A 13269-nucleotide genomic window follows, 5' to 3' on the forward strand; every position below is an offset into this window, starting at 1 on the left:
ATTCTTCATCATGTTGTAACACGTCTTTTATGAATGGAGCGTTCAGTCTCCTTTTACTAATGTGTCCATATTGAAGATTCAAATCTGTATCTGTAAATGCTGTTCATCATAATGCCACTGTTTGTTTTCTTCTTGAGTTAAACAAGTTTTCATATTTTTAATGTGTTATGTTTCTTGTCATTGTTTTAAAATCCAGACATTGTCTGCAGTGCCACCTCTTATAGCGGTCATCTGCAGAGAGGATATCACATGCATTTAGCACTGTCTCTCTGATTTTTAACTTGAGCATGCATCCTCCCCAGGCCCTGGCTCACTGTTTTAATGGCTTTAGTAATGCTTCACAATTAACACTCAGCCAGCGCTCTAGGTTAACAAATGGCTGGTGTGTTTCAGGCTAAATTACAAAACACAAAACAAGAATTTCCCATCACCCACAGTGCTTCTAGGACCTAGAGGTTACGGGGGAAATGGAAGGTGGTGAATTTTTTGACAGGGCAGCCGAGGTGATGTCTTATTCCCTCTGACATCTTAAACACCCTAAAGGTGGCTTTGCCAACAGTCTACCCAGGAAGCACCTCACCTAGCTGTGGCTAAATTTACACAACCACCTGCCCACAGGGAGCATACTGGTGAGGGGAGCAGAGGTGGAGCTGGGGTGAGGATGGAGGACAAATAGGGGAAGAGAGAAGGAGGGGGTTGGAGACCGAGGTGTTTCTGATTGTCAAAGGTCAAGTTTCACGTAATTTGCTATTTGAATGAAGAATATTCAAGTGAGAGTTTTTATTCAGGAAGTTTCAGCATTTCTCTTTGGTATTCTGACCCTTGGCTTGGCTGTTCTCTGTTATTCTGCAAGTTTTTGCATGAGAGTGGAGACAGAGAATAGGTCAGATTTGAGTTTTCCAGAGTGCTTTAGGAGTACAGTAGATTAGTGGAACGAAGCCTTCATTCCCCTGCGATTCCTGTTCAACTCCACTGAGAGCACATCAGCTGTTTTCACATTTATTATTCCGCTGTGACCCTTATTTCATAGCATTTATTTTTTACTCCTAGGCATTTTCATTTTACAGAATGCAAGAAGTTGGAAAGTGTTAGTTGACAAGCACATCTGTGGTCTGCAGTTGCACTAATAGTTACTTCTTAGCTGTGTCTAGCTAAATGTCTAAAAGTTCCCTAGCTACTATTGTTTATTACCGTAGAGATCATATTGTCACAATTGTTTTAGTTTAAGACCCAGATTGACTAGATACTGAACCAATTATAAATTGTCAATTCTTTTTTTGATACTGTCACATTATTGACACATTTTAATTAAAAGGCAAAGCCTCTTTCCTTTTAAAACTATATATTCCTGCTTTTTATGAATTCAAAGGCTGCATATATTGAAGCTCTCAAGACGGACAGTCCAATAGAATGGTAACAATTCTAGATGCTCCCCAGTGGCAGAGTTCAGGCTGTTTGCCTGTGGGCTGATGTGGAGTGAATGGCCTTAGAGGCTCTAGGCTGGTCTATGTGTGGCCCGGCTGGTCCAAGTCAGCAGTAATGACTGGCTTTGGCCAGCATGCCTGTTAATGTGAATGGGGTTACTCTGGGCAACACCTTTTCAGCTGGGTCCTATGAAGTCCCCAGTATGGTGGTCTTTGTCCACACAAGGGCTGTCCTCTCAGCAAAAAGGGCTCCTTTTTTGTGAGGACTATCAACTGGTGATGGATTATACCCACCCCCTTTATTCATCCGGGCAGACTAACAGACACGGATGCATGAAAACATACACACACTCTCACACATGCATGCAGCCACAAAGACATCACAAGTGTAACAAACACATCAGCATATTATCTTACACAAGTGTTTCCAAAATGGTTAAGATCGCACATACAGACGCACACATCTTACTTTGGTATACTCACAACAGGTCAACATCCAATGCTTTCACGCTGTTCATTTACATTCCCCTTCACTTCACATTGACAGGAACATCAAATTTCTTCCGGATACATTTTTTCTTCCAGTCTTGACTAAAAGAGACAGTGTAGTTACTTATTTTTCTTTAACTTCTGTTTAATATTTATTTTTTACTTTTTCTCGTCTTTCTTTCTGAGTGCTGATGCAGAAATCCTCATCAGCTTCATGAATACTGGTACATGCATACAAGTTGCCTGTGTCATCCATATGTTCGGTTGGATAGTTCCTGAGGATTTCAAGTCGTTGAACTTGAGTCCATGACTGCACCTCTCTTCTACTCTGTGATCATTCTCCTTTATTTAGGAGTTAAGTGATACCAAGCTGGTAGAAAATAGTTTTTTTGCTTTGTGCTTAAAATAAGATAAGATAATCCTTTATTAGTCCCACAGCGGGGAAGTTTGTAGGATTACAGCAGCACAGTGGATAGTGCAAAAGAACATCAAGAGAAATTTGTAGAAAAATTAGTTTAGAACAAGTTTAATAAATAGTAAACATACAGTAAAGGTATAGTAAATAAGTAAGAAATGTAAAAAAAAAAAAAATATGATAGAACCGGACTAAATGGTTGTTAATATTGCACAGTGGATTGCACAGATTATTTATATTGCACAGCGGATACATAAATAAATAAATGAATGAGGAACTCTCAGTACGGGTCGTGTGCCTTACAGCGCAGGACCAGTACAAGTAGGCAGATGTTTGGAGAGGAGGTTCTCAGACTTGTGGTGGAAGCTTTAACATCCTCATGTTGGTCATAGAAATATTTCAAATGACAGATAAAATGTTGTTATCTTCTGCCTTCTGTCATAGTATGAGACAGAAGACCATCCTGGTCTTTTGCTAGCACAACAGACCATTCCTCACTGAGTGTGAGCACTCCCACCCCTCCCAAGGGGTCAGCCACTTACCCAGGATGACACAGTAACCTCTAGACGACCTTTCGCTTTGCCAAATGTCATGCTTGTAAACTGCCTGAACTCCATCACGGTGCAAAAGAGGAGACAACGGGAGAAATGGGTTGTTCTGTTGGAAGGCAGGCTGGGTTCAGGAAACCCTGTTAGTACTGGCTGGCTTTGTGTTGTAAAAACCTCTGTGTGACACATGCATAAGCAAGTGGCAGTGTGTGTCTGTCTGTCTGCTTTTGTACATGGGTGTATGCACTTGTAGACTGAGTGCAACACAGAAAAACGAATAAATAATACATGACGTCCTTGGTAAAGCTCTGGCTTTTATTTTTTGGTGACTAAAGCAGTACCAGATCCAGTTAGGACATTTTGGGAAATACGCTCATTCACTTACCATCTTGCCGTTACAGTGAGGTTGCCAGGCAACCAGCGGAGACTCAAGGAAGTCATTGCTACCATCCAAGAGTTACTTTTGCACAATACCCCTAAAAAAAAAAAGTTTTTTGTTTTTTTCTCCATTTTGTTTTTTAAAATAAAAACAAACAAGGTATAAAGTCAGGTAGTTGCCTTAAGAGTTTGGTAGGCGGATTTTGGTCCCCTCAAACATAGCTAGGCTAGCTTTTCCCCGGTTTCCAGTCTTTATGCTAAGCTAAGGCTGCTTGATCAAGCTTCCTATTGAAGGACAGATATCGAGAGTGGTAATGATCCTCTCACCTAAACCTGCATGTAAGCAAATAAGCTTCTGTCCTAAAATGTCAGACTATACCTTTAAACCATTGCTGACATTATCCAAGTATATTTTGTCAGTTGATTTTCCAAACTGTTTTGTATTGTTTAATGATAATTTTATTAAAAACCTAAATTGTCAAAGTGGCCTGAACTTGATAATAATGAAGAAGTGGTCCCTATCGCCTATAGACAATTTAATCTCTATTCACTATTTAAGCTTTAACCTTGTGCTGTTTTTAAGCTTCAAAAAATGGATGTTCAGATATTTTCTCCCAAGTGCGATTATTATAGCAGGGCATCTGTGTAGAACCTGCTTTTACCAAAAGTGTCAGTGGTGTTTTAACCTGAGGACGTTTGTATCAGAGTCATGGTTTGAGGCGCAAAATGTGTGTTTGAGGGGTGGAGGGCACAAGAGGTCCCCCAGATATGCTGTCATAACTCATGCAGCCGCGCTCTTTGCTATGGGCCTATCCGTAGTGAAGGCAGCACTTAGACATGTTTGTACTCTATGCCCTACATCCCCCTGCCTTTCTCCCCAGGCACCATGTCACTCCAGGGGTGGACCAGCACTCCCTGACTGTGCCCAAGTCCATAACACCAACTAACCCCCCCTTACTCCCCCACCACCACTGGGGTCAATGTGCCCTCGCCCCCTCACCCTACAACGCCCACGGTCCATACCAACACTGCCCTCCAAAAGAGAAACAAAACCAAACTGAAAAGAGACAAAATGGCCCCACGCTGCTTCCCCTGTCAAAGCTCTTGACAGGCCCGCACAGAGGCCCCCAGAGGAGGGTTCAGTTAAAGATGATGACGACGGAGATAACAAGTCAAGTTGTTGTGTTACAGCGCAGTTACACTTTGGCCCTTGATTGTCCATTTGGTTATTCAGAAGCATCGCAGAGCGAACTGATTCCAATGCATGTCATGTTTAGTAACATGACAGATACTATCAAATGCTGTTTTACATCAGCCTGTGGAGCGTGAAGGGTAAGTGAGGAGCTAAGAGAACAGTAATAAACATTCCATTAGGTATTAAAAAACCTTGAAATATTGTCAGCTAATCAATTTCCTGCTCGGACACGCTTGCTTCTAATGAAATTCAGTCAGTTATTAGTCCCTTCCCATTCTTCCAGTGTTTGGGAATATAATTACACTCAAAATGCTTACTCATCCTTCTGCCTGCCTGCTGCCTACTCTGTCAGATGCATTAGCCGTGAAGCAGAAGAGATGAGGAGCCTGTGTCTGTATCTGTCTATCTGTCAGTCCGCCTGACTGTCTGTATGCCTGCCTCTCAGATTATCCCGGATCAGGCAGCAGGTGACATGGCGCGCAGGTGACCATCACCCAATTACCAAAAAGAAACCCGAGATGAGCTTCAGTGTAGTTTACATTTGTTTCTTTCTTCTCCTGTCACACCTATACCCTTTTTATGACGCTTTTACTCACTTAAAATGTACTTTTACATTAGTTGCATCTCGAGAGGACAGAGTAGAGTTAGAAAATGTACCCTTCCTTACATGTCATGTCAAATTTTATTTGGTTGAATCAGTTTTAATTCCTTATTCAGCAGTATGCACTACTAATAGTCGCTTGTATTGCTGCAGGGAGAACGTTCAAAATGCCCTGACAAAAAAATAAACGTATGGACATTTATTTGACAAAAGAATACTCACCTGATGTATGATGAATGAAATAAAATCTGTTAAACAACAAAAAATGACAAGGTCCAAGGGATAAAAACTTCCCTAGTCAACAGGTTATTCTTAGGGCAAGGTCAGGGATCGAGTTGCACTCTTTGTTACAACAAAAGAAGAGGAAGGAAGAGCTTCTTCTCAGCTTTTGTTAGGTGCAGGTGGGCTAGAATTACCAAAGTGATGGGATTTATGCAGGGTTGTTTCTGCTTTATAGCTGGTAAGGAAGTGGAAGTTTTCTGTGAAATGCACAGCCTGAATGTGCTGATAGTTTGCTTCCCCAATAGAAAAGGACATCACTTCATTATGTGGGTTTTGGTATGCTGAAGTTAAAACCTATAGGAAATGTTCTATAGCTTCAGCAAATTATGTCCCAAACAATGCAGTGTAACTTTAGAGGTGCGAGGGATTACGGCACTGGGAGGTGATTTAGCTTGGTTTAGTGACTGGATAGACAAGCAGGTCTGGGAAATTTCTGCCTATTTCGTTCTGCTACCATTTTGACCCTTGGCTGGTTGTAGAAATGGGACTGGAAATGGAGGACATTGACCTGGTGTCATGGACAGACGTACACATTAGTTTACAGTGGATGCACTGCAGCTGTGCTGCTCAGGGAAATGGAATTGGCAAAAGGTATCACCTCTAATGTGACCACTACCATGAATACTGGACCTGTGGTATATAAATCCATTCAAACTTTATTTTAAAAAAAATATCGGTGTTCTGCATCAACACGATTACTTGAATTTTTTATTCATGCATTCTCAGCATATAGCCGGATTGCTTTGTCGACATTTCCTCTGTGATTGTTATGACTTCAGCTTAGTGTGATACAATGTTCGGTTTTCTCATTTCACTGACTTAATAGAGCTTACAACGAACAGGACCAAATTACAACAATGATTGGGTTAAGTAGGTGTTTATGGTAAATATCGTGTCACTTCCATGAGCATGTTCCAACATCGGCTAATCTGATTGGAACAGCCAGACCGGTCGTCATGCGCTCCAACAAGGTGTTAGGTTTCCCATAGTTTTAAGCTGTACAGTGACACGGGCCATTTGAAAGTGTGGCTCAAAGTCTATGGAAGAAATGACTCGTTAAATTAGCACCTAATACTCCAGTCATTAGCAAGCCGTTACCAGCAGTGGAATGCCTTTGATGCTGCTGCTTTGTGTGAGTAGGTCCTGTTTAAGCTCCAGTTGGAAATATCGGTCTGTTTCGATCTTCGTGTATAATGCACTTACATAACTTTGTTAAACTCATAACTAAAATTAACATGAAAGAAAATGATTTGGTGCTATATTCTGAGATATAGAACAACAATGCGACATTCACAAACAACCATCGATTTATGTGGAGATTGTGAGCAACTGGTTGAAAGCTGCATTAAATGAAGCGCCATATTCCTTAAGAACCGGGTCTTTGGGGTGTTTAGTAAGCTGAGTGGAATTGTCCATTGTGGGGTGATATTAGTAACCCTCTTAGGCAAAGCTAGTCTGTGGGCCGGCCCTGAGGGCTCATTTCAAGTGCTTAGCGCTCGTTTGGAGCTTTGTCACCCCTCACCCTGTTGCCAGCATGGCCCCAGCCCCTCTGGCTGTGGAGCGGAGCTGAACCACAGACCTTTACCCCCGCCCGCCACTAGGGATGGAACACTAACATCACAACTCTAACACACACACACATACTCGCACTAACATTATGGCGCACATCCATTTTTTTTACAACACCCCCCCAGCTCCACCAATGCACCACAGCCAATGGTCGATTTTCCCGCCGTCTACTCCCATCCAACACCCCCGTCTCTTTTTTTTTTTCCTCTTTCTCCACCCTCGTGAAGGTTGCCAGGCAGCAGAGAAAGACTTCACACACACATACACCCCACTATGCCTCTGAGGGTTTTCCGGATGTCCTTGTTTACATCATGGAGTGTGCAGGTCGTGGGGAAGCAGACTCAGAGCCTCCCTGGTTATGTCTGTCTAAGTCCTACACTGACCTCCAGTTATTTGGTGTCAACGCAAATGTTCACGGCAGCCCCTCGGTTGGCTACCATCACATATTTGGGTGCAAATTAAAAAAATATGGGTGAAAATGAATTAAAATATTTGTATTGGATTTATCCTCAATGAGTTAACTTGCATTGACATTGATATGAAAGTAGTTTATTTGGAGTGGGGAACTGAATATAAAGTATGTTTTCGTGGCCCTGATAATCAATACTAGTTATCAGCTCTGATATTGGCTGCACTGATGTGCAGGATGGTTGCCACCTGTTACTAGGCTCCCTTTTCCGTGTTTCAAACCGATCGATTGGTTTTGTCTGCTCCTCCCTCCAACTTTGATGTTAGCATTGATTGTTCTCATCTGCCCCTGAACTCAAAGGTTAGAGGAGCCGAGCCGCACTTCTGGATTGCTTTGACCTTCGCTCTGCACATGCTCAGTGGGTTTTAGAGCTCCGAGCCAAGCAGACACGGTGTAGCCAGGCCCATGGGTGCGTGACAGCAAGACAACGGTGTGATGTCTTTTTATTTTTTGTTTTACTCACCCACTGAGGGTGATGTATATGTGATTGATTTTTCTCCTACCCCTCTCTCTACCATGTTTCCGCTGCAGTGCACTAAGCAGGACTGAGTCCAGGCTTGATCAATGCATTGTTTTTCTTTTTCAATCACACTTGAGTGAGCTGAAGACACGAAAGGTTACACAGGTGAGGTTTGGCAGGGGTGGAAGCTGGAGCTTCTGGAGGCCCCCTCAAGGCCAATATATGGGTTTGCATGGATGTTTGTGTGTGTGTGTGTATGAGAGAGGGGGAGGGAGTAAGAGAGAGAGAGTTATACAGAGAGAAGTTTAACTAATTTGTCACGTGTCTTTCTACCAACTTCATCATTCTTCTTGTGGTGTCACAAGAGTTAGTTTATGCTCATTAAGTATCTCTTGTCTTTTCTCGCAGTGGTATTTTCCGTCTGTGCCTCTTTAAGTCCTGTGTAACCTTACCTGTACCATTTTACATTAAATTATAGGTCTTTCACAGTGTCTCAGGGCTCACCTGCCCCAGATAATCTGCAGGGCAGCATGAACACTTCTCCTCTTGTTTCCTCTACTTGCTTGCCAAAGGTCTTCTGACACACACAAAGGCAATGTGTTGAATAGAAAAGAGACCACTTGATGCAGATCTGACCTCTTAGCCACAGCACAAGGCTTCCTATCAGACATGAACATCAGGGAAATTATCAGTTCGGACTAAGACGTTTGAATGCTCCTAAAAAAAAAAACTGTATTAGTCTAAGGGAGGAAGTAGTCTATCCTAGAGGGGTAAAGAGCAGTGCGTAGTCCTGAATTATCTCTTAGTGATGACGCTGTTAAACCCTGTACCCAAACACCTAGTCATTAAGAAAAAGATAAGTATCTGTGGGAGTGGAAGGGCTCTCCGAAAGCTGCATGTCTTGAGGGGGGAAAGGATGTGGCAGGCGGGGACGTTTTAGAGGGCTGGGGTTGGGTGGGAGAGCAGTCTTTGACCAGTGGGTGTCAAGTGTCATGGCAGATTCTTTCAGGGGCAAATTACAGGGTTTAACTCCTCTTGTACCCGGGATGCCTGCATTCTGATTTAACTTCCTCGATAGACACTCGAGCAACGTGCTACTCAACACCATTGTTAGGCGCACACTTGACTCTGGAGATACTTCACCTCCTCTCACGCTCTCGGCACCTCTTCAAGACTTTGTTCATGGAGTGCCACTCGGGGCCTTTCCTGCGGCTTCTTGAGAGAGCAGAGCAGTGTAGCCCCTCTTAAGGTTTATAGTAGTTAGCATGTTGGTGTAAGGGGGCTTTACATGAGTGGCCCTCATTAACCTCTTAGCGTCTTTGTGCTTTGAGTTGGCACAGGGCTGCTCCATAGATAAGCTTTACTGTGAAACAGCTAAAAGACTTGATCCTAATGACTCTGGTGTTAGCTGAACATAATCAGCTGTGTTGCGAATGCAGCAAATCAACTGTGCAAACACATCCAGATTTCGCATGCACATTTGCTTCTAAACACACCTCACCTCATAAATGCATGCTGTTGCGTCCTACACAACTTCTCGAAACAGCCCAACCTCACACACTCTCACACACAGGCATATTCCCTGTGAGCTGTAACAGACCTAAAGCTCTCTGAAGCATTTAGCAGCACGCTAGCAGGTTTACTCCTCGATGCCAGTGCTGAGGTGAGTGCTGAAGCATCTAATGCAATTTCAACCCAACATGGCTCTCTGTGAATAAACATCACTGAAGTGTACCATCTACTGTCTGTTGTTCCACTGTAGTGCTTTCTTTTCTCTCCATACGAGGTGATCTAATACTCTGCCCCCCTCCCTCCCTCTCTGTTCCTCTTTCTCTCTTCCTCTCTCTCTCTTCCTCTCTGTTTCTCTCGGACTTCTGCAGAGACTACATTTGCCTCCAGACTTGTCTGAGACGGTGAGTCGTGTGAGCAGGGGGGAGCTGGCAGGAGCGACCACGGTGGCTTCAGCCTGTGGCTCTGGCAGTTCCGGCAACAAACACCTGGACTTCTAGGGCTCCCACACAGTCGCCAGGGGCAACCAACACCTGGAACGCCGCGGCGTTGTCCTCTTTACCATGGTGACCAGGCTGTTCCCTCGCCCACGTAATGTCAACCTCAATAACCCTGCAAGCCATTACCACCTGCCAACTGTCCCAGCCAGGGGTGAAGATCTAAACATCAACTATATTTCAAATCTTTTTTTATATAAATGTACAGTACACTTTTTCGTTTAACTTATATTATTGGCCAAGGTTGTATACCAACAGTTTGCCTTTTTCCCCACTGTAAGTTGCAGATTGTGAGCCCTATGATATTTTTGGGAAATGTTTTATGAAGGTATGATTGGCCGGGTGACTAGTACTCAACCCAATTAAAATAAATAAATCAAGCTTCATCATGCATTTTAGTGCATGCGAGTCTCTCTGTGGTGCCCAACTGGCTAGCTAATGGCCGCCTCTCTTCACTGCGCTCATACTGGGGTTACTGCGCTGTTAGCACTGTTAGCTGTTAGCACTGTTAGCTGCTAGCCGCAGACTCAGCCATCTTGATGTTTAGAGCCTGTGGAGGCGACAGATATGCTCTGAATTCCGTATTGAGCACTCCTGACTAGATCCTCCGTGTACAATAGTATTTTATTCTTGGAAAATGCAATAAAATGTGCTTTTGTTTGGTTAAATAAAATAAAAATAAATACACTATACACAACATATGCTTTTTATTGATGTTTTTTTTTTTACATTTGTGTCTCAACACCAGCTCTGAAGCGAACGTCTACCATCTTTGAGGCTGCGAGAGGACGTTTAGTGAGTGTGTTATGAGTGACTGATCTCTGGTTCGCCTCACTAGTTTCAGGTTCGAATAGGGATGCTTCCATCTGACCCTGAGACTGTGCTAGTGAGCGACGTCTACCTCCAGTAAGCTGGAGAGCTGAGCAGGAATGTGGGCAGAGGGTAGGAGAGCTGGATTTGGGCGCAGGCTTCACACCTCATCAGGCATGTTTGCTGGATGAGCTGCTTTGCCATGACAAGTCCAAAAGAACAAATTAGGTCAAATGGTGACATGGAGAAACAGAGAAAAAAAACCAACATGAAAAATTAAATGTTTCATTTTTGTTTTCCTCAGTCTGCTGCTGATGCCAGTTTGAATAATTTTGCCTGTGAAAACTGGCAGTATTGGTTACCATCTGCAACACGTGTTGGGAGAGGATAGTGTTACCTGACAGTTTCATGCATGAGTGGAGTGCTCTTATATATGAGAGAGAGAGAGCTGACATACATAGGTCACTTATACAGGTGAACAAAAGCTAGAGTTGTCAAGATGAAAACTGTTTTTCATGTTACTGTTATGGAGGAGCTGACATATTCAGGATACACTTTTATTAAAATAGAATAATTTCATTTAGGCATTTGTTGATGTTGACATATTACTGCTATGTCTGGTTTTTAACACTTGGACAATGGTGTTGATACACTCAGTTCAAAGTGCATTATTTTCTAAGTTTTAAGAACAGCAAAGATCTATAATGTAAATTTCTTCGATGCACGTTGTAAAGAATGAGGGTTCTCACATTTGTATGTACATTTAGAATTTAGTGAGTTGATGCTAGTTTCGGTAGTCGCTAGTACTCACTTTCAACCAATGTCGTCGTTCATTTTTAATCCTTCTTTCATCTTGCTCAAATCTACCATGTTAATACCATGTTATTGGGTTATTCGTTTTATAACAAATCATAAAGTATCTCAACTGGGGAAAAAAATGTCAATTTAACATTGAAGGTATTTTCTCTTATTTGTTCCCATTGATTTTAATGTAATCCACAACAATAGCACATAAGATATACACTCATTTTACAGGACCTATTTCTTGAAAGCCTCGCTCGGCCTTAAGCAAAGACTTAAAGCTATGGGACCGAGTGTAGAGAATGTGCTTTTATAATTGTGTCTTTTGGCAGCTGCTGCTCACGTCCTATCAGTTCCTTACCAAAGCCATAGTTGGTTTACTAAAGAAGTTTAAGCTGCGGTCTCATGTGTCCTATTATTGAATGGCAATCACATTGCAGCACTATTCAAGTACACAATGTGGGACAGTTCATTTTTACCACACTGGATATATCTCTGCCAATATTGGTTTAATAAAGCAGACCCATCTTTGTCATGCCATATCTGTCAAATACAAAAGACAAAAGCTAGACTATAATGTATTGTATTTACAATGATGAAGGAAATGTCCATTCATGTTTGCATAAAGCCCACACTCACACACAGAGAGAGTGTCAGCTTCTGTTCGCTGCTGTAGGAATTCAGATTTCCAGGTCAGAAATGTTGTCTCATTAAAAAATAGATCAAAGAGCACAAAGTTCTCAGGAACTTTTCCAGAAACGTATTTTGTTAAACTTGTTTTTCCGAGTGAGAATTACATTCAAACCTTTTTATCCCAAAGCTGTGTATTATTTAGACTTCCACTAATTGCAGTCTTTCTTGCATTTTCAATCTCTCTCTCATTCTCTCTGTGTAATAATTAATGTTCCTCCTCTGCCTGTTCTCCCGTTCCCTCCCTGGGCTCTCAAAACAGTTTTCATCCGTCTGTGTGTTAAACTCAGTGTGATAAAAAAAAAAAAAAAAAAAGAATCCTCTTAAAAAAGCTGATTAACCTCCAATCCTCGAAGTTCTGATTGGACTATTAAATATTGAGTGGGTTGTTTAAATTCAATTAATCAGTTTAGCAAGATATTTGGTGCTGCTACATGCTGTGTGAATGTTACCTGACCTCACTCTCTCCTGGACATGCTTTCCTTTTAGATGCTCTCTCTCTCTCTCTCTCACACACACACACTAACACACCCCTCAAACACACACACACACACACACACACACACACACACACACACACACACACACACACACACACACACACACACACACACACACACACACACACACACACACACAGACACAACCCCCCTGCTGAGGCAGCAAGTGAAGCAAAATAACTCACTCTGCCACACAATCGCTCCTTTGCCTCGCTCTAGGCACTGACTGCTTTATTCCATGACTTTTTTCCCCCCCTTCTCTTCCCTGCTCCCTCCTCTTCATTGGCTCTGTATTTTTTTTTTTTTTTTTTTTTTTCTTCATACCATCGTAACTCTACTACAACAAGAGCCAGTGATGGTGAATTGCTTGACCTTTCTCATTGTGCAGCGGTGTTGTGCTGTGTGGTCTGTGTCGACTTGGTTCAGCCCATACATCAAGAGAGGTTTGTTATTTTGGACACCTTTGTTTGGTGGGAATTAGAAGTGTTGTGTGTGTATTACAAGCTTGTGTATTGGTATTTATCAGCATTTATATTTGTCTGAATATGCAGCTATGATGCATTATGTCAAAATGTGTGACTCTTTTTTGACACTGTATGAGAGACAGCATTGAACAGGCAAAAAGGTTTTCT

At 42.4% G+C, this 13269-nt stretch overlaps 1 protein-coding gene across 1 annotated transcript in view; it reads left to right on the forward strand.

Moving 5' to 3' along the window:
* Positions 1 to 10523, forward strand: part of elp4 (elongator acetyltransferase complex subunit 4) — a 51931-nt gene extending 41408 nt beyond the window's left edge. Inside the window, exon 10 of the mRNA XM_054617703.1 lies at positions 9711 to 10523. Coding sequence (XP_054473678.1) covers positions 9711 to 9839 — 129 coding nt within the window. The 3' untranslated portion in view covers positions 9840 to 10523. The remainder of the gene's footprint in view (positions 1 to 9710) is intronic.
* The last annotated feature ends 2746 nt before the right edge of the window (positions 10524 to 13269 follow it).

The sequence above is a fragment of the Anoplopoma fimbria genome, chromosome 2, assembly GCF_027596085.1.
Source record: "Anoplopoma fimbria isolate UVic2021 breed Golden Eagle Sablefish chromosome 2, Afim_UVic_2022, whole genome shotgun sequence".
Lineage (NCBI taxonomy): Eukaryota > Metazoa > Chordata > Actinopteri > Perciformes > Anoplopomatidae > Anoplopoma > Anoplopoma fimbria.